The following is an 18,777-nucleotide window of genomic DNA, read 5'->3' on the forward strand; positions in this document are numbered from 1 at the left end:
TCACTGTCCTGTAGAAAACTCCTTCAGGGTAACTGTCCAGCTCTGCCCTGTTCTCTGAGAACTGCCTATCACTACTTGGCAAAGGGGTGCCCCTCCAGCCAACCCCACCCCTTTGCCACAATTTATCAAATAAGGGTGTATTAGAGCTCGACAGTCACGCTCGACTAGGGCTGGAATAGAAGTTTTGTATTATGCATTTGCTGGAACAAAGAAAAGCAGCCTTCACGGAGAAAGGGAATGAGCAGGAACAGGGAGAGAAGGGAATGACAGGTTGTGGGTCACTGGCAGAAGTGACTCTGGCTGTTGACTGTACACGCCCCACTTCAGGATCGTCCAGAGGGTACCACTCTGCCGGCACTTGGGTTCAGTGAGATATTCTGCATCCTTTACATGTACTTCCATCTTCTTCTTCTTTTTTTTAAAAATTTATTATTTATTTTTATTTATTTTTCTCTTCCATCTTTTCTTGAACTAGAAAGTGTGTGTTCCTACTCTTTGTAATGAAGGGTAATTTATTAAATTAGCCACATAGGGAGTAACTTTCAAATTCCCATCCCTTAAGTTTGTAAGGCAGCTGCTTTAAGCAATTCAGAAATTAAAAAAAGCAAAGGAGTGGGGATGGAGGAAGAGGAAAAAGAAGGATAGGATGAAATGGCCAGATAAAGTGAGCAGTCAATTCAGCTCAAGAGAAATTCCAAATCTTTCACGATAGGACCTGGTGAGGCACAAGGATACAAAAGGACAGGTAACTCATAGTCCTTCCCCAAAAGAACACAATGCCAATTAGGAATTGAATCATGCCCCCCACAAAAGACAGGTTCAGGTCCCAACTCCTGGTCCTGTGAGTGTGAACCAATTTATAAATAGGACCTCTGAAGATTTTAAGTTAAGATGTACCCAGACTGAATGAGGGTGGTCCTTAGTCTAATATGGCTGAAGTCACAGTCTGAAAGAGAAGTCACCGGAAGCAGCCAGAGCTGGAAGCCAACAGAACCCAGAGGAGTATGGAGAAGTCGCGGCCATGTGTATCACCACGTGACAGGAAAGCCAAGGACCAAGGATCACCAGCAGCCAGCTCCAGGATGCTAGTTTTTGAGAACACACTGCCTGGTGGACACCTCAGTTTAAGACTTCTCTTAGCCTCAAATCCATGAGTGAATAAAGTTGTTGTTTAAGCCATCCCACTGTATGGTATTTATTTTAGGAGCCAGGAAACCAAAACAGCCAAAAAGGACAGACAGAAATGGGTAATTGCAATTTAAGATGTTAAGGACAAATAATCTGACTCATTTGCAAGGTACCATGGTACATGGACAGGGAAGTCAGGCTGAGAACACCTATTAGGCAAATATTGAACAAGTTTTAAAAGGCATGTGTGTGGTAGGTTGTAGTCAGACAATAAATTTATAGACCACCAAATGCTGCAACATTGGTTATCCTGACATTAGACAACTTAGTCCAGGAACTGAGTTTCTAGAGGTTGAAATCCTCTCCAATTAGCTCATTAAGTAATTTAGCCTTGCATTATAAAGGTTCTTAAACCATACTATCTTAAGAAAATGGTAAAAGCAAAATAATTTTTTTAGTAATTATGGTCTCAGAGACATAATTTGTCTTATGGTATAATAAAATAAGAATTCACAGTATTAATTTAAATAGATGATTATATTCTGAAATTATTTTATCATTTCAGGATACCAAGGACATGAAAAAATTTTAAATGAAGAATTAAAAGAGCAATAAAATAGCCTTATGACATTTCCTAAAATATATATGGAACATAAACAGAGATGCAATGTTCTTGAAGAGTTAGAACTGCGATTCAAAAGAAATAATTAAAAAAAAAAAAAAGAATATAGGCCATGGGGAAAAAATTGCAGCTGAAAATATTCTAGAAGAGTATAAGAAAAAAAATCAAGAGCAAGCTAAACATCCAGTAATAGAGTACATTTATACTGCTGTTGAATTATTATTTGAAGAAATATATTTAGCCACTAAAAAGAATATAAACAATGCAATAACAAGACATACATAATGTTAAACTGAAGAAAGGGCATAATGTCTTGTGCATATTCTAACAATGGTAGATATAAAAGAAAGTTACATAAAATTTAATATAAAAGTGAGAAAATACCATAAAGAAAAAAGCAAGAATGTCCAGCTGCAATAAAAGAATGAGAAATTTAGTTTTCTATAATTTTTGGGTCAAGTTTTAATATTTGTAAAGTATTTCCCTCCCTTTTTTCCTCATAGGTATTAAAAATAAAATATAAACTTACTTCATCAGAAGCAGATCGAAGACACTGGACAGCAGCCTGTTTTTTCCTTTCTTCTAGAGTTAGATCTGAACCCTTTTTCTTACTCTTTCCCCATTTCTTATAAGCTCCTTTTTCCCAGCCCAGGAAGATGTCATTCTCCTAAAATAAGATTGGACAATGTAAAATGACCAAGACTAAAACTATTGTTTTCTGTATACTTACACATACAGTACACCCCCTTCCAAATACATTCATTCACAGTATGGGACACATTAATAAATTAAGACACCACAGCACACTGCCAATCATGGTACTTGAGAATAGAACCCATTTGTTTGCTATTATTTAGATTATTATTTCTGAGATGATCAAGATCACAGCATGCAAAATTTTATCATCTTGGTAAATCTAGATCCACCTGTATTTATACTAAATGCTAACTAGTAAACAACTAAGAATTTATGTATAAATGCAACTATTATCATTTAAATTTCAATATAATTACTAAATTTTACACACAATTAAACGTCCTCCCTTCTGTACTTTCTTATTACGATCAGACTTTAATGTTTGACTATTAAATGCTTCAATCTTTATCTTCTGGATCTTCTATTCTAAAAGATGAAAGATGAAAAGTATTTCATGTTAATTTATGGTTTTTTTTTCCTTATTGTGTGGCCATTAATAAAAATCTGAAGAAAATTTGAAAAGCAGGAGGAAGAAAAGAAGGAAAACATCATCCCTGATACCACCATGCAGTGGAACCTAGAACAATTTGTTCTACTGTATTCAGTCATATTTGCATGCTTTTAAAAACACAGTTAAATTCATACTATATATTCTACAATTTTGTATCTGGTTTAACTTTTTATATTGTAAACATTATACCCATGTTACTACAAATTCTTTGGCTATAATATTTTAAGATAAAGGTTTACTTAGCTGTTTCCCTAGACTGGACCTTTAAATAACATTTTTAATTGCTTTGCTGTTTTATTTTGATTTTTAAGCCTTTTCCTTTGATGAACTATGACTAAAACAGGTAGAAAACAGGTACAAAGAAAAAAAAAAAAGACTAGGAAGAAGGACAGAGAACGACAAAATTAATACCACTACCTAGAAGAGTGCTTGGCCTACAGTGAGTACCTTATGAAATAGATAATGAATGAGTGAATGGAATAGGATAAAGAAGGAAAACATGCATAATAACCATAATAAATTTAAAAGATCTTTTAAGATCAAATTGCATGCCGTCAACTAACTTGATTTTTACTGGTACAACATACAAAAGTCACTTTTATGTCACTAGATAAGAGTGGAAGATCCCTCTCTCTACACTCATCATAATTAGCATAGTTTTCACTTACCTTTTTTTAGCATGTTTATGGAACTCATGAACCTGATCAATACATATTTCAGCTGAGTAGTGTTATTTCCATTTTCCAAGGGAAAATGTGCTTGAGGGCTTAAAGGAGAACCATCAGTATACTTCCATTTATCTAATGTGCTTAGCTAGATTCTACCTGAAATCTAGTATTTCTTATCAGTGGTATCTTCGGGAAACAGGGTCTGCTCTTCAACAGGAACAGAGAGTAGAACCAGGACAATATAGATTCGAAATTTCAAGGCAGAGGAAAATTTCATAATTTCCTCAACTGTTTATAGAGCATTAAACAAGTTAAAGTAGAAAAATCATTTGTAGAATTATTGAAAACATGATTCAATTTTATTTAGGCTGTTGAGAATGGCTCTTTCCCCATACTGATTATTTTAAATATGTTTCTGTACTGAAGGTACATTACAGCTCAGCAGAGGCAACACACTTCCAAAGGTCCTAATAAATTTTTTACAGAAGAGACTTTCAAAATTCACAAAATACAGTATTTGTGAAAGGCATACATATCAAAAAGCGTAAATATGCAGGGGTACTTTTGATAAAATACCACTACTTCTAAGGTGGACTTATCCTAAGAAAATTCCACTGAAGGATGAAAAGATTTACAGTCATGTTGACCACAATAATGGCAAACATGTAAAAACCACCTAAATGTCCAAGGAGGACTTATTTAAAAAGTTATACTTCATCCAGATATGATACTGTATCCATTTTAAAAAGATGAAGTATTTTTATGACATGGAAAGCATTCACTATGTACATATGAGCAACAGTTTACACAACTGTTGATTTCATTTTTTGGTTAAAAAGTAGACTATAACCCCATTAATGTGTATAAAAAGATCTTATAACAAATGTACTGAGAGGTCACCAAGGAGCTTATCTTTTGGTGGTTTAATTTTCTGATTGTTCTTATAATTAGGTTATATTCCTTTAATAATCAAAAAGAGCTTTTTTTTTTTTTTTAAGGTTTCAAATGTACCTTATTTCTTCAATGGTGCCATATTTTAATGGGTACACAATGTTTTTTACTTGTTGTGAATTATGAGTTGCTTTGAAAACATTTCAATATCACACTAGCTGAAATGATTACTGATCTCTCCATTCCCTCAGGGTAACTGCCAACAGGGGACAGTTTCCATTCTATTCAATTTGTGTTCCTGTATATGTCCATTCAGCAACACAAAAAGTGGCTCTGCCAGCTAATACAGCATTACCATATCTGTCATGGAAATCAGGTGCGCATTTTGAGTGGCTCTGCCTTGCCATTGTTTACTGAATGCTTCAAATTCTGAGAAGACTCAGTATGTTTTTGGATAGGGGAATCATCATGAAGCTGTAGACACAACTAAGACAACTGCAGCTGCTAACTTAATGTGATCTAGTGTCTGTTACCCTTTTTTTTTTTTAACAGAAAACTTCTAAATTAAGAATAGGGATGAGAAGATGGCCCTTAGATTTTCACCTAGAACTGTTATCTAATATTAACTTTATATTTTCTGTCGGGTATCCTTTTGCTTTTTTTTCCCCCTTTTTTTAGTAGCCAGAGAAGTTGGAGGTTAACAGAAAAATCATGCATAAAACTGAGTTCCCATATATCATATATCAAATATTAACACTTTGCATTACTGTGGTACATTTGTTACAATTCATGAAAGAACATTTTTATAATTCTATTATATAGTTCATTGTCTAAAAATATGGAACACTTTCTATATTTGTGTGTCTCCTTTCACAAGGGCTGCTAACATTCTTTGTTTGTTCTAATTTTAATACGTGCCGCTGAAGCAAGCACAGCATCCCTTCTCTTTGCTTTGACATGGAGTTTAACTTTCTGAAGAACTCCCACACTGTTTTTCAAAGCAGCCACACCATATTATAATCAGGACAGCAATGTATGAGGGTAACAATTTCTCCATAGCCTTACCAGCATTTGTTATTTTTTGTGTTTTTAATTTTAGCCATCTTAGCGGGAATGAAGTAGTATTCTCATTGTGGGTTTCCTTTTCTTATCATAATTTTTGTTTTTACTTCTCTAATGACTAATAATGGTGAGCATCTTTTCATGTGCTTACTGACATTTGCGTATCTTCTTTGGACAAATGCCTACTTATAACTTTTGCCCAATTTTAAACTGGGTCATTTGTCTTTTCATTCTTGAGTTGTAAGAGTTATTTATGTGTTCTGGATACAAGTCCCTTATGAGATACATGATTTGCAAATATTCTCTCTCATTCCATGTGTGGTCATTTAACTTTCTTGATAATATTCTTTGAAACACAAAAGTTTTTAATTTTAATGAACTCTCATTTATTTTCAATTGCTTATGACTTTTTTTTTAATTACTGAATACAAGGCATAGAATAAAAATAAAATTTATCATTCCCACCTCAAACTTCGTTGTAATGCCATTTTTAAAACTTTTTCAAAATTTATTTGTTTTTAGTTATTGTTTTGTCTTGATAATAGCATTTTTTTGGGGGGGGCGCATGGTCTGGGAATTGAACCTGGGTTTTGCCTCATGAAAGACAAGAATTCTACCACTGAACCACCCATGCACCCTTCATAGTAGCATTTTGATGTAATTTTATTGAGATATTGTCACATACTGTATAATCCATTCAAAGTATAAAATCAATGGTTCATAGTGTCATCACACAGTTGTGCACTGATCACCACTATCATTTTTAGAACATTTGCATTACTCCAGCAACAAAAAGAAAAAGAAAACTCCAAACATCCCATACCCCTTACCCCTCCTTCTTACTGACCACTAGCATTGCACCTTACCCAGTTAAACAGAGATTAAATAATACAGTATAGTATTGTCAGATACACACACACATATATCAGTGGAACAGAACAAAACATCCAGAAGTAGATCCATACAACATGGCAACTGACTTTTTTCTCAATATGTTATACAATCATTACCAAAGGTCAAGGCTACTGGATTACAGTTCAGTAACTTCAAGTATTTCCTTCTGGCTATTCTAAAACATTAGACGCTAAAAAGAAATATCTCTATAATGAGTCAGTAGCCACAGCCATTTCCTAAATCCTAATTTCTCATTTATACCTCCTCCATCTCATTTGATCTTTCTCACAATCTTCAGGGATATCTGGGCAATGACCAATTTAACTTTTTCATGCTGAAAAGAAGCCCTGACCTTACGGGGCAGAAGAGTGAAACTGGTTGATGTTTTTGTAGAGATTTTTAACTCTGGGTTATAGGGCTCATCCGGCACAGGATCACTATGGAAGTCTTACATTTCTAAGAAAAGCTTTAACAGAAACTTAGCGCCCAGGGCACTCCCTAGGGTTTTCAGGAACACTATTGGTTGGGGTTTGGCATACGGTGATATTCTGCAAGATCTGGTTAAAGTTTGCAGAAAAGTAACCTCCAGAATGACCTCTTTTTTTTAATTATTTTTTTATTATTTTTTTATTAATTAACGGAAAAAAAGAAATTAACCCAACATTTAGAAATCATACCATTCTACATACGCAATCAGTAATTCTTAACATCATCACATAGATGCATGATCATCGTTTCTTAGTACATTTGCATCGGTTTAGAAGAACTAGCAACACAACAGAAAAAGATATAGAATGTAAATATAGAGAAAAAATATATAAGTAATAATAATAGTAAAAGAAAGAAAAAAAAACCCTATAGCTCAGATGCAGCTTCATTCAGTGTTTTAACATGATTACTTTACAATTGGGTATTATTGTGCTGTCCATTTTTGAGTTTTTGTATCTAGTCCTGTTGCACAGTCTGTATCCCTTCAGCTCCAATTACCCATTATCTTACCCTGTTTCTAACTCCTGATGGTCTCTGTTACCAATGACATATTCTAAGTTTATTCTCGAATGTCAGTTCACATTAGTGGGACCATACAGTATTTGTCCTTTAGTTTTTGGCTAGACTCACTCAGCATAATGTTCTCTAGGTCCATCCATGTTATTACATGCTTCATAAGTTTATCTTGTCTTAAAGCTGCATAATATTCCATCGTATGTATATATCACAGTTTGTTTAGCCACTCGTCTGTTGATGGACATTTTGGCTGTTTCCACCTCTTCGCAATTGTAAACAACGCTGCTATAAACATTGGTGTGCAAACGTCCGTTTATGTCTTTGCCCTTAAGTCCTTTGAGTAGATACCTAGCAATGGTATTGCTGGGTCGTATGGCAATTCTATATTCAGCTTTTTGAGGAACCGCCAAACTGCCTTCCACAGTGGTTGCACCCTTTGACATTCCCACCAACAGTGGATAAGTGTGCCTCTTTCTGCGCATCCTCTCCAGCACTTGTCATTTTCTGTTTTGTTGATAATGGCCATTCTGGTGGGTGTGAGATGATATCTCATTGTGGTTTTGATTTGCATTTCTCTAATGGCCAGGGACATTGAGCATCTCTTCATGTGCCTTTTGGCCATTTGTATTTCCTCTTCTGGTAGGTGTCTTATCAAGTCTTTTTCCCATTTTGTAATTGGGTTGGCTGTCTTTTTGTTGTTGAGTTGGACAATCTCTTTATAAATTCTGGATACTAGACCTTTATCTGATATGTCATTTCCAAATATTGTCTCCCATTGTGTAGGCTGTCTTTCTACTTTCTTCATGAAGTTCTTTGATGCACAAAAGTGTTTAATTTTGAGGAGCTCCCATTTATTTATTTCCTTCTTCAGTGCTCTTGCTTTAGGTTTAAGGTCCATAAAACCGCCTCCAGTTGTAAGATTCGTAAGATATCTCCCTACATTTTCCTCTAACTGTTTTATGGTCTTAGACCTAATGTTTAGATCTTTGATCCATTTTGAGTTAACTTTTGTATAGGGTGTGAGAGATGGGTCTTCTTTCCTTCTTTTGCATATGGATATCCAGTTCTCTAGGCACCATTTATTGAAGAGACTGTTCTGTCCCAGGTGAGTTGGCTTGACTGCCTTATCAAAGATCAAATGTCCATAGATGAGAGGGTCTATATCTGAGCACTCTATTCGATTCCATTGGTCGAATATCTATCTTTATGCGAATACCATGCTGTTTTGACCACTGTGGCTTCATAATATGCCTTAAAGTGAGGCAGCGTGAGACCTCCAGCTTCGTTTTGTTTCCTCAAGATGTTTTTAGCAATTCGGGGTACCCTGCCCTTCCAGATAAATTTGCTTAATGGTTTTTCTATTTCTGAAAAATACGTTGTTGGGATTTTGATTGGTATTGCATTGAATCTGTAAATCAATTTAGGTAGGATTGACATCTTAACTATATTTAGTCTTCCAATCCATGAACACGGTATGCCCTTCCATCTATTTAGGTCTTCTGTGATTTCTTTTAGCAGTTTTTTGTAGTTTTCTTTATATAGGTTTTTTGTCTCTTTAGTTAAATTTATTCCTAGGTATTTTATTCTTTTAGTTGCAATTGTAAATGGGATTCGTTTCTTGATTTCCCCCTCAGCTTGTTCATTACTAGTGTATAGAAATGCTACAGATTTTGAATGTTGATCTTGTAACCTGCTACTTTGCTGTACTCACTTATTAGCTCTAGTAGTTTTGTTGTGGATTTTTCCAGGTTTTCGACGTATAGTATCATATCGTCTGCAAACAGTGATAGTTTTACTTCTTCCTTTCCAATTTTGATGCCTTGTATTTCTTTTTCTTGTCTAATTGCTCTGGCTAGAACCTCCAACACAATGTTGAATAATAGTGGTAATAGTGGACATCCTTGTCTTATTCCTGATCTTAGGGGGAAAGTTTTCAATTTTTCCCCATTGAGGATGATATTAGCTGTGGGTTTTTCATATATTCCCTCTATCATTTTAAGGAAGTTCCCTTGTATTCCTATCTTTTGAAGTGTTTTCAACAGGAAAGGATGTTGAATCTTGTCAAATGCCTTCTCTGCATCAATTGAGATGATCATGTGATTTTTCTGCTTTGATTTGTTGATATGGTGTATTACATTAATTGATTTTCTTATGTTGAACCATCCTTGCATACCTGGGATGAATCCTACTTGGTCATGATGTATAATTCTTTTAATGTGTTGCTGGATACGATTTGCTAGAATTTTATTGAGGATTTTTGCATCTATATTCATTAGAGAGATTGGTCTGTAGTTTTCTTTTTTTGTAATATCTTTGCCTGGTTTTGGTATGAGGGTGATGTTGGCTTCATAGAATGAATTAGGTAGTTTTCCCTCCACTTCGATTTTTTTGAAGAGTTTGAGGAGAGTTGGTACTAATTCTTTCTGGAATGTTTGATAGAATTCACATGTGAAGCCGTCTGGTCCTGGACTTTTCTTTTTAGGGAGCTTTTGAATGACTAATTCAATCTCTTTACTTGTGATTGGTTTGTTGAGGTCATCTATTTCTTCTTGAGTCAAAGTTGGTTGTTCATGTCTTTCCAGGAACCCGTCCATTTCATCTAAGTTGTTGTATTTATTAGCATAAAGTTGTTCATAGTATCCTGTTATTACCTCCTTTATTTCTGTGAGGTCAGTAGTTATGTCTCCTCTTCCATTTCTGATCTTATTTATTTGCATCCTCTCTCTTCTTCTTTTTGTCAATCTTGCTAAGGGCCCATCAATCTTATTGATTTTCTCACAGAACCAACTTCTAGTCTTATTGATTTTCTCTATTGTTTTCATGTTTTCAATTTCATTTATTTCTGCTCTAATCTTTGTTATTTCTTTCCTTTTGCTTGCGTTGGGATTAGTTTGCTGTTCTTTCTCCAGTTCTTCCAAGTGGACAGTTAATTCCTGAATTTTTGCCTTTTCTTCTTTTCTGATATAGGCATTTAGGGCAATAAATTTCCCTCTTAGCACTGCCTTTGCTGCGTCCCATAAGTTTTGATATGTTGTGTTTTCATTTTCATTCGCCTCTAGGTATTTACTAATTTCTCTTGCAATTTCTTCTTTGACCCACTTGTTGTTTAAGAGTGTGTTGTTGAGCCTCCACGTATTTGTGAATTTTCTGGCACTCCGCCTATTATTGATTTCCAACTTCATTCCTTTATGATCCGAGAAAGTGTTGTGTATGATTTCAATCTTTTTAAATTTGTTAAGACTTGCTTTGTGATCCAGCATATGGTCTATCTTTGAGAATGATCCATGAGCACTTGAGAAAAAGGTGTATCCTGCTGTTGTGGGATGTAATGTCCTATAAATGTCTGTTAAGTCTAGCTCATTTATAGTAATATTCAGATTCTCTATTTCTTTATTGATCCTCTGTCTAGATGTTCTGTCCATTGATGAGAGTAGTGAATTGAAGTCTCCAACCATTATGGTATATGTGTCTATTTCCCTGTTCAGTGTTTGCAGTGTATTCCTCACGTATTTTGGGGCATTCTGGTTCGGTGCGTAAATATTTATGATTGTTATGTCTTCTTGCTTAATTGTTCCTTTTAATAGTATATAGTGTCCTTCTTTGTCTCTTTTAACTGTTTTACATTTGAAGTCTAATTTGTTGGATATTAGTATAGCCACTCCTGCTCTTTTCTGGTTGTTATTTGCATGAAATATCTTTTCCCAACCTTTCACTTTCAACCTATGTTTATCTTTGGGTCCAGAATGACCTCTTGACTCTATTCGAAATCTCTTAACCACTGAAACTTTACTTTGTTTCATTTCTTTTTTCCATTTTGGTCAGCCAGGCATTCTCACTCCCATATGCCAGGGCCAGGCTCATCCTTGGGAGTCATGTTTCATGTTCCAGGGAAATGTACATCGCTAGAAACCATGTTCCACGTAGGGAGGGAGGGTAGTAAGTTTATCTGCAGTTGGTTCAAAGAGAGAGGCTACATCTGAGCAACAAAACAGGCTCTCTGGGGGTGACTGTAAGGCATAATTATAAGTAAGGTTAGCTTGACCATTACAGAAATATAACAGCAAGGCTGAAGACTGAGAGCTTGGCTTACAAAATTGGGAGTCCCTAATCCCTGACTGAAGGGAAAGTATAATAGGTTCCTCATTTTTCTAAACCATTTTTAATCCATATTTTTAACTTATCTGTCAATATCGTAGATAAAAGGGGCATTAGACACAAGGTTTTCACATTCACACAGTCACACTGCGAAAGCTGTATCATTATATATTCATCTTCAAGAAACATGGCTTCTGGAACACAGCTGTGGTAGTAAGATTCAGTTGTCAACTTGGCCAGGTGAAGGCACCTAGTTCTGTTGCTGTGGACTTGAGCCAATGGTATGGGAACCACCTCTGTTGCTAATTACATCTGCAGTAGGCTAGGAGGTGGGCCTGCTGCAATGAATGACGTTTGACTTAACTGGCTGGTGCTTAAATGAGAGACTCAACGCATCACAGCCCAAGTAGCTCAGCATACCTCATCTCAGCACTCGCAGCTCAGCCCAGGCCTTTGGAGATGCAGAAAGAAATCACCCCGGGGAAAGTTGTTGGAACCCAGAGGCCTGGAGAGAAGGCCAGCATAGACCATCCTGTGCCTTTCCACATAAGAAAGAACCTCAGTGGAAAACTGGCTGCCTTTCCTCTGAAGAACTATCAAAATAAATCCCCTTTTATTAGAAGCCAATCCATCTCTGGTATGTTGCATTCTGGCAGCTAGCAAACTAGAACACCTTTATGGTTTCAGGCACTTCCCTTTAGCCTCTCTAATATACCTTAAAACTAAAAAGGGTGCATCTGTGTAATGCATAAAAATAACCTCCAGGATAACCTCTTGACTGTTTGATATCTCTCAGCCACTGACAATTTATTTTGCCTCATTTCTCTCTTCCCCCTTTTGGTTGAGGTTTTCTTAATCCCTCGATGCTGAGTCCCAGCTCATTCTAGGATTTCTATCCCACGTTAGTGAGGTTTACACCCCTGGGAGTCATGTCCCACATGAAGACAAGGGAAGTGCCAGTGAGTTTGCTTGCCATGTTGGCTGAGAGAGAGATAGGCCACATCTGAGCAACAAAAGAGGTTCTCTGAGGGTGTGCTGGTTTGAATCTATGGTGGACCCCAGAAAAGCCATGTCCTTTAATCCTCATTCAATATTGCTGTGTAGGAGCATTTTGATTGTTTCCATGGAGGCGTGACCCACCCAACTGTGGATGGTAACTTTTGATTAGATAATTTCCATGGAGGTATGTCTCCACCCATTGAAAGTGGAGTTGCTTACTGGAATTCTTTAAAAGAGGAAACATTATGGAAAGACTCCCTTTTGGTAGAGCCACAAGAAAGCCAACAGATAGCTCCATGTTCACCATGTGCCTTCTCACTTGAGAGAGAAACCCTGAACATCATTGGCCTTCCTGAACCAAGGTATCTTTCCTGGATGCCTTTGATTGGACATTTCCATAGACTTGTTGTAACTGGGACATTTTTTCGGCCTTAGAACTGTAAACTAGCAACTTATTAAATTCCCCTTTTTAAAAGCCATTCTGTTTCTGGTATATTGCATTCTGGCAGCTAGCAAACTAGAACAGATTTTGGTACCAGAGGAGTGGGGTGCTGTGGCAGTTTGAAAATATCAAACATGTTGGAATGGCTTTTTACATGGATAAGGAGAAGATTCTGGAAGAGTTGTGAGAAGCTTGATAGAGAAGGCCTAAAATGCTTTGATAGGCTTGTTTCAATTGAGACATTTTCTTGGCCTCAGAACTGTAAACTAGAAACACATTAAATTCCTCTTTTTCAAAAGCCATTCCGTTTCTATATATATTGCATTCTGGCAACTAGCAAACTAGAACAGGGGGTGACTCTTAAGCTTAATTTTGAATAGGCTTAGTCTATCCTTTACATCAATTAAGATTTAATACCCCATTCCCTGCACCCACCCCAGTCCCTCTGTAGCCTACATTCTAGAGTTTCTGAATCTGTGGATTGACTTATTATAGACATTTCATTCCTTTTTATACCACAATATTCCACCGTATGCATATACCAGATGTTGTTTATCCCTTCATCTGTTGATAAACACTTGATGTTGCTTGTAAACCTTTCGGCAATTGTGAATAATGCCACTGGCTGCGTGTGCTTTTGATGTCATATTTAAGAAACCACTTGAGAACGAGGAGAAATTCAACTTCCCCAAGTTGAATTCTTGATATTGTCACAAGCAGTGTGGACAACCAAAGCTATAGGCGGAGCCCCCAGTCTTGGGGTTTGTTCATATGAAACTTAACCCCACAAAGGATAGGTCAAGTCTACTTAAAATTTAGGCCTAAGAGTCACCCACAGAGGGCCTCTTTTGTTGCTCAGATGTGGACCCTCTCTCCAGCCAACAAATGAGCAGTCTCACCACCCTACCCTTCTCTATGTGGGACATGACTCCCAGGGGTGTGGACCTTCCTGGCAACGTGGGACAGAGATCTTGCAATGAACAGAGACTCACCATCAAGGGATTGAAAAAAACCCCAGAATGAGCTGATACTTAGCATCAAGGGATTGAGAAAACCTTCTCGACCAAAAGGGGGAAGAGGGAAATGAGACAAAGTGTCAATGGCTGAGAGATTCCAAACAGAGTCGAGAGGTTATCCTGGAGGTTATTCTTATGCAGCAAGTAGATATCATCTTGTTATTCAAGATGTAATGGAAGAGGCTGGAGGGAACTGCCTGAAAACGTAGAGCTATGTTCCAGTAGCCAAGTTTCTTGAGGATGATTGAGTAATAATACAGCTGTCACAATGTGACTGTGTGATTGTGAAAACCTTGTGTCTGATGCTCCTTTTATCTACCTTGTCAACAAAGGAGTAGAACATATGGAATAAAAATAAATAATAGGGGGAACAAATGCTAAAATAAACTTAGTTTGAAATGCTAGTGCTCAATGAAAGCAAGGGGTAAGGGGTATGGTAGGCATAATCTTTTTTTTTTTTCTTTCCTGTGTTCGTTTTATTTCTTTTTCTATTGTCTTTTATTTCTTTTTCTGAATTAATGCAAAGATTCTAAGAAATGATGAATATGCAACTAAGTGATGATATTGTGAATTACTGATTATGTATGTTGTTTTATTTTGTTTATTTTTTAATCAATAAATAAATTAAAAACAAAAAAAGAAACCACTGGCTATTTTTAGTTTCAGATTTAACTCCTGTTTTCTTCTAAGATTTTTAAGTTTTAACACTCTCATATTTAGTATCATGATCTACTTTGTATTAATTTTTGAATGTGGTGTGAAGCAGGAGTTCAATTTCATTCTTTTGCATAAGGATATATGATCCAGTTGTTCTACCCCTATTTGCTGAAAAGACTATTCTTTCCCCATTGAATTGTGTTGTTGAAAACCAACTGACCATAAAGGTTAGGGCTTATTTATAGACTCACAATTCCATTGGGCTACATGTCTAGCCCTATGCAGTACCTGATTACTGTACCCTACCACTAACTTTGAAATTGGGAGGTGAATCCTTCAACTCTATTTTTCTTTTTTAGGATATTTTCTCTATCCTAGGTCCCTGGCATTTCCAAATGAATTTTAGGGTCAGTTTATCCATTTCCGCAACAGTGACACCTGGGATTTTGACAGAGATTGCATTGCATCTATAGATCAGTTTGGGGAGTAATACCATTTTAGTACTATGAAGTCTTCAGATCAGTCTTTCCATTTAATCAGATCTTCTTTGATTACTTTCAATGATGTTTTTCAGTTTTCAGTGTACAAGTCTTTCACTTATTTTGTTAAATTTATTCCTCAGTATTCACTTCATTTTGATACTACAATAAATGGAGTATTTTCTTAATTTCATTTTCAGAATGTTCATTGCTAGTGTACAGTACCAAAGCTAGTTTTTATATATTGTTCTTGTATCCTGCAACTTTGCTGAATTTGTTTACTGTTTTTTTTTTTGCAGTTGCGTCAGAATTTTCTATATATAAGATTATGTCATTTGCAAAGAGAGATTTTTACTTCTTCCTTTCCAACCTGGATGCCCTTCATTCCCTTTTCTTGTCTAACTGCCCCGTTAATGCAGATTTATAATAAGACTTTACATGGAAATATCTTTTCACACAAACAAGTACTGCCAAATACAATCCACAAGCATAAATTTAAATGAACATACTTATTCCTTACAAAGCCATTTATACAATTCTATTAAGATTCTGCTCTTGATATGTGCTTTTAGCATGTCATTACATTGCATATTAATTACTTCCTAGTGAAACGCAGAAGCTCCACAACTGAACAGTTAAGTAGATCATGAATTATAAACATTTCCTTTGCACTGTGTCAAGGTCTAAAACGCTGCTGGAACTGTCACTGGAACTCAAACAACATATCTCCTGAAAATTTGTGTAAGAATGGCCAGCTCACTTCATATTTGAACTTCTGACACCAAGAGAAATGTATAAAACAGCCTGGCATTGTGATTCAAATAATGTTAATTAATGAAATGATTTTACAGGGTATAAATGCTACATGAAAATGCTATATCATTATGTAATTTTAGGGTGAATTCATTAAGAAACATTATCAAGTCTGTAGTAAAAGCTAATTTCCAAAGCCATTCAGGGTACGATATTATTGACTGAGGGTGATTCCTCTTTTTTTTTTTTTTTTTTGCATGGGGAGGCACCAGGAATTGAACCTGGGATTCCGGCATGGCAGGCGGGAACCCTGCCTGCTGAGCCACTGTGGCCCGCCCTGATTCCTCTTCTTGAAAAAAATTTTATCTCAATTCTGAGCTTAAAAGAAGAAAAATCACAATAAACGTATCTGCTGAGTTATCAAACTGCTGTGTGGTAGGGAGGGCAAATCCGAATATTCAGCTTATATTTGTCACAAATATACACGAGACTAAAAATGGTTAAGTCCGAAAGAGGGACTTAGTTTACCATTGACGTTACTGGTTCAAAATCACATTACAAATTCATATATTTCCTATAAAGTATCTGCTGATGAACAATGCAATACCAGAAGCTTGAAAATACCTTATATTTTCATATGCTTTGCAAATATACCCAACTAAGCCTTTTTTCTCCCTCAAGTGGGTTTTTTAAAGTCTGCTGACTTACACAACACCTTAAGGGAGTACACTTTAGATGACACCAAGTACTCACTCAGCTACCATGAGAAGATTCTCACCTACAATGTTCTATGCAGAAAAATCATAGAGGCTAGCTAATTCATCGTCACTTCAAACTCCACACTGATTCCTCAAATGAGCAACTACTACCCTCCCCCTCTCTGTGTGGGACATGACTCCCAGGGGTGTGGACCTTCCTGGCAACGTGGGACAAAGATCCTGGCATGAGCTGAGACTCAGCATCAAAGGACTGAGAAAAACCCTAGAATGAGCTGAGAATTAACATCAAGAGACTGAGAGAACCTTCTCGACCAAAAGGGGGAAGAGTAAAACGAGACAAAGTGTCAATGGCTGAGAGATTCCAAACAGAGTCGGGAAGTTATCCTGGAGGTTATTCTTACGCATTAAGTAGATATCACCTTGTTGTTCAAGATGTAGTGGAGAGGCTGGAGGGAATTGCCTGAAAATGTAGTGCTGTGTTCCAGTAGCCATGTTTCTTGATGATGATTGAACAATGATATAGCTTTCACAATGAGACTGTGTGAATGTGAAAACCTTATGTCTGAGGCTCCTTTTAGCTACTATATCAACAGAAGAGTAGAACATATGGAATAAAAATAAATAATAGGGGAACAAATGTTAAAATAAATTCAGTTTGAAATAGTGGTAAATGAAAACGAGGGGTCAGGGGTATGGTACGTATAGTTTTCTTTTTCTCTATTATCATTTTATTCTTTTTTCTGTTGTCTTTTTATTTCTTTTTCTAAATCAATGCAAATGTAGTAAGAAATGATGAATATGCAACTATGTGATGATATTAAGAATTACTGATTATATATGTAGAATGGAATGATTTCTAAATGTTTTGTTAATTTTTTTAATTACTAAAAAAAGTTAAAAAAAAAAAAAAGAGCAACTACTGAGTGGTATGGGTAACAGTCAAGAACCAAGGCAAACCACTCAAAATCACATGCCTTGATTTAAGAAAAAAATATCTTTATTGACACTCTTCACACACATATGGTCCATACATGGTATATACTCAGTGGCTCAAAATATCATCACATAGTTGTGCATTCATCACCTTGATCATTTTTGGAACACGTGCATCACTTCAGAAAAAAATATATACCTATACCCCTTACCCCTCTCTCATTGACCACTACTACATCAAGTACCCAATTTATTTGATCTCTTATGCCCCCTATTATTTATTTATTTTTATCCATTCTTTTTACTCATCTGTACAAACCCTGGATAAAAGGAGCATCAGACACAAGGTTTTCACAATCACCTAGTCACATTGTAAAAGGTATATCGTTATACAACCCTCTTCAAGAATCAAGGCCACTGGAACACAGTTCAATAAAAGTTTCAGATACTTTTCCTCCAGCCACTTCAATACATCATAAGCACAAAGGGATACCTATATAATGCATACCAATAACCTCCAGGGCTGCAGGCCAAGATGGTGGCTTAGTGAGCTGTGGGATTTAGTTTGTTATGCAGAGCAGTGAATAAATAGCCAGGAACATTACAGAACTATTGGGACCACATCAGTGACCGACACACAGCATACACCAGGTTGGACTAGTTGGACAAGCTGTGAGGCCCCCAAGAACTGTGAGTTTCCAAAGCCATGGAAGGTGTTGCCCATCCCCAACAACCTGCTTCTCAGAGGAGAAAGGAAAGAGAGTTTACCAGCAACAGGGGCTGAGTGCAACAAAACTCCAACTGTGGAATCAATTAACAAATTATGACAACTATTAATAGGCCCCCAGCTCAGCTGAATCTTGTTGGTTTTTGACCTGGTACAGAGGAGGCAGGGCTGATAGAAAAAGAAAAAAAATAAATACATAACCAGAGTTTTTTTTTTTTTGAAAAGGTCCAATCCCTGAAGGAAAGGAGGGGGCACATAGGACCTGACACACAAAGCAAAGTACCAACTTAAGCTCTTGATAGGCAAACCCGAGGAACAGGGTTCCTGCTCTGAAAAGGATTTTTCTCTTTGGTTTCGGCGGGTGTGTTTCTACAGCTTGATGGCTCTTTGGATACAGCTGCAAGGGCATAGGCAAAATTAAGCTTGTTTGAGTGTTTGTTTGGAGCCTGTGCCTTCCCCAGGAGAGGTGTGGGGCCCAGC

General features: G+C 36.5%; 1 protein-coding gene across 1 annotated transcript in view; it reads right to left on the reverse strand.

Annotated features, from left to right (window-relative positions):
- KIAA0232 (KIAA0232 ortholog) overlaps positions 1–18,777 on the reverse strand; it is a 105,534-nt gene that overhangs the window by 33,669 nt on the left and 53,088 nt on the right. The window contains exon 3 of the mRNA XM_077137074.1: positions 2,280–2,417. Coding sequence (XP_076993189.1) covers positions 2,280–2,417 — 138 coding nt within the window. The remainder of the gene's footprint in view (positions 1–2,279; positions 2,418–18,777) is intronic.

Source organism: Tamandua tetradactyla, chromosome 19 (assembly GCF_023851605.1).
Source record: "Tamandua tetradactyla isolate mTamTet1 chromosome 19, mTamTet1.pri, whole genome shotgun sequence".
NCBI lineage: Eukaryota > Metazoa > Chordata > Mammalia > Pilosa > Myrmecophagidae > Tamandua > Tamandua tetradactyla.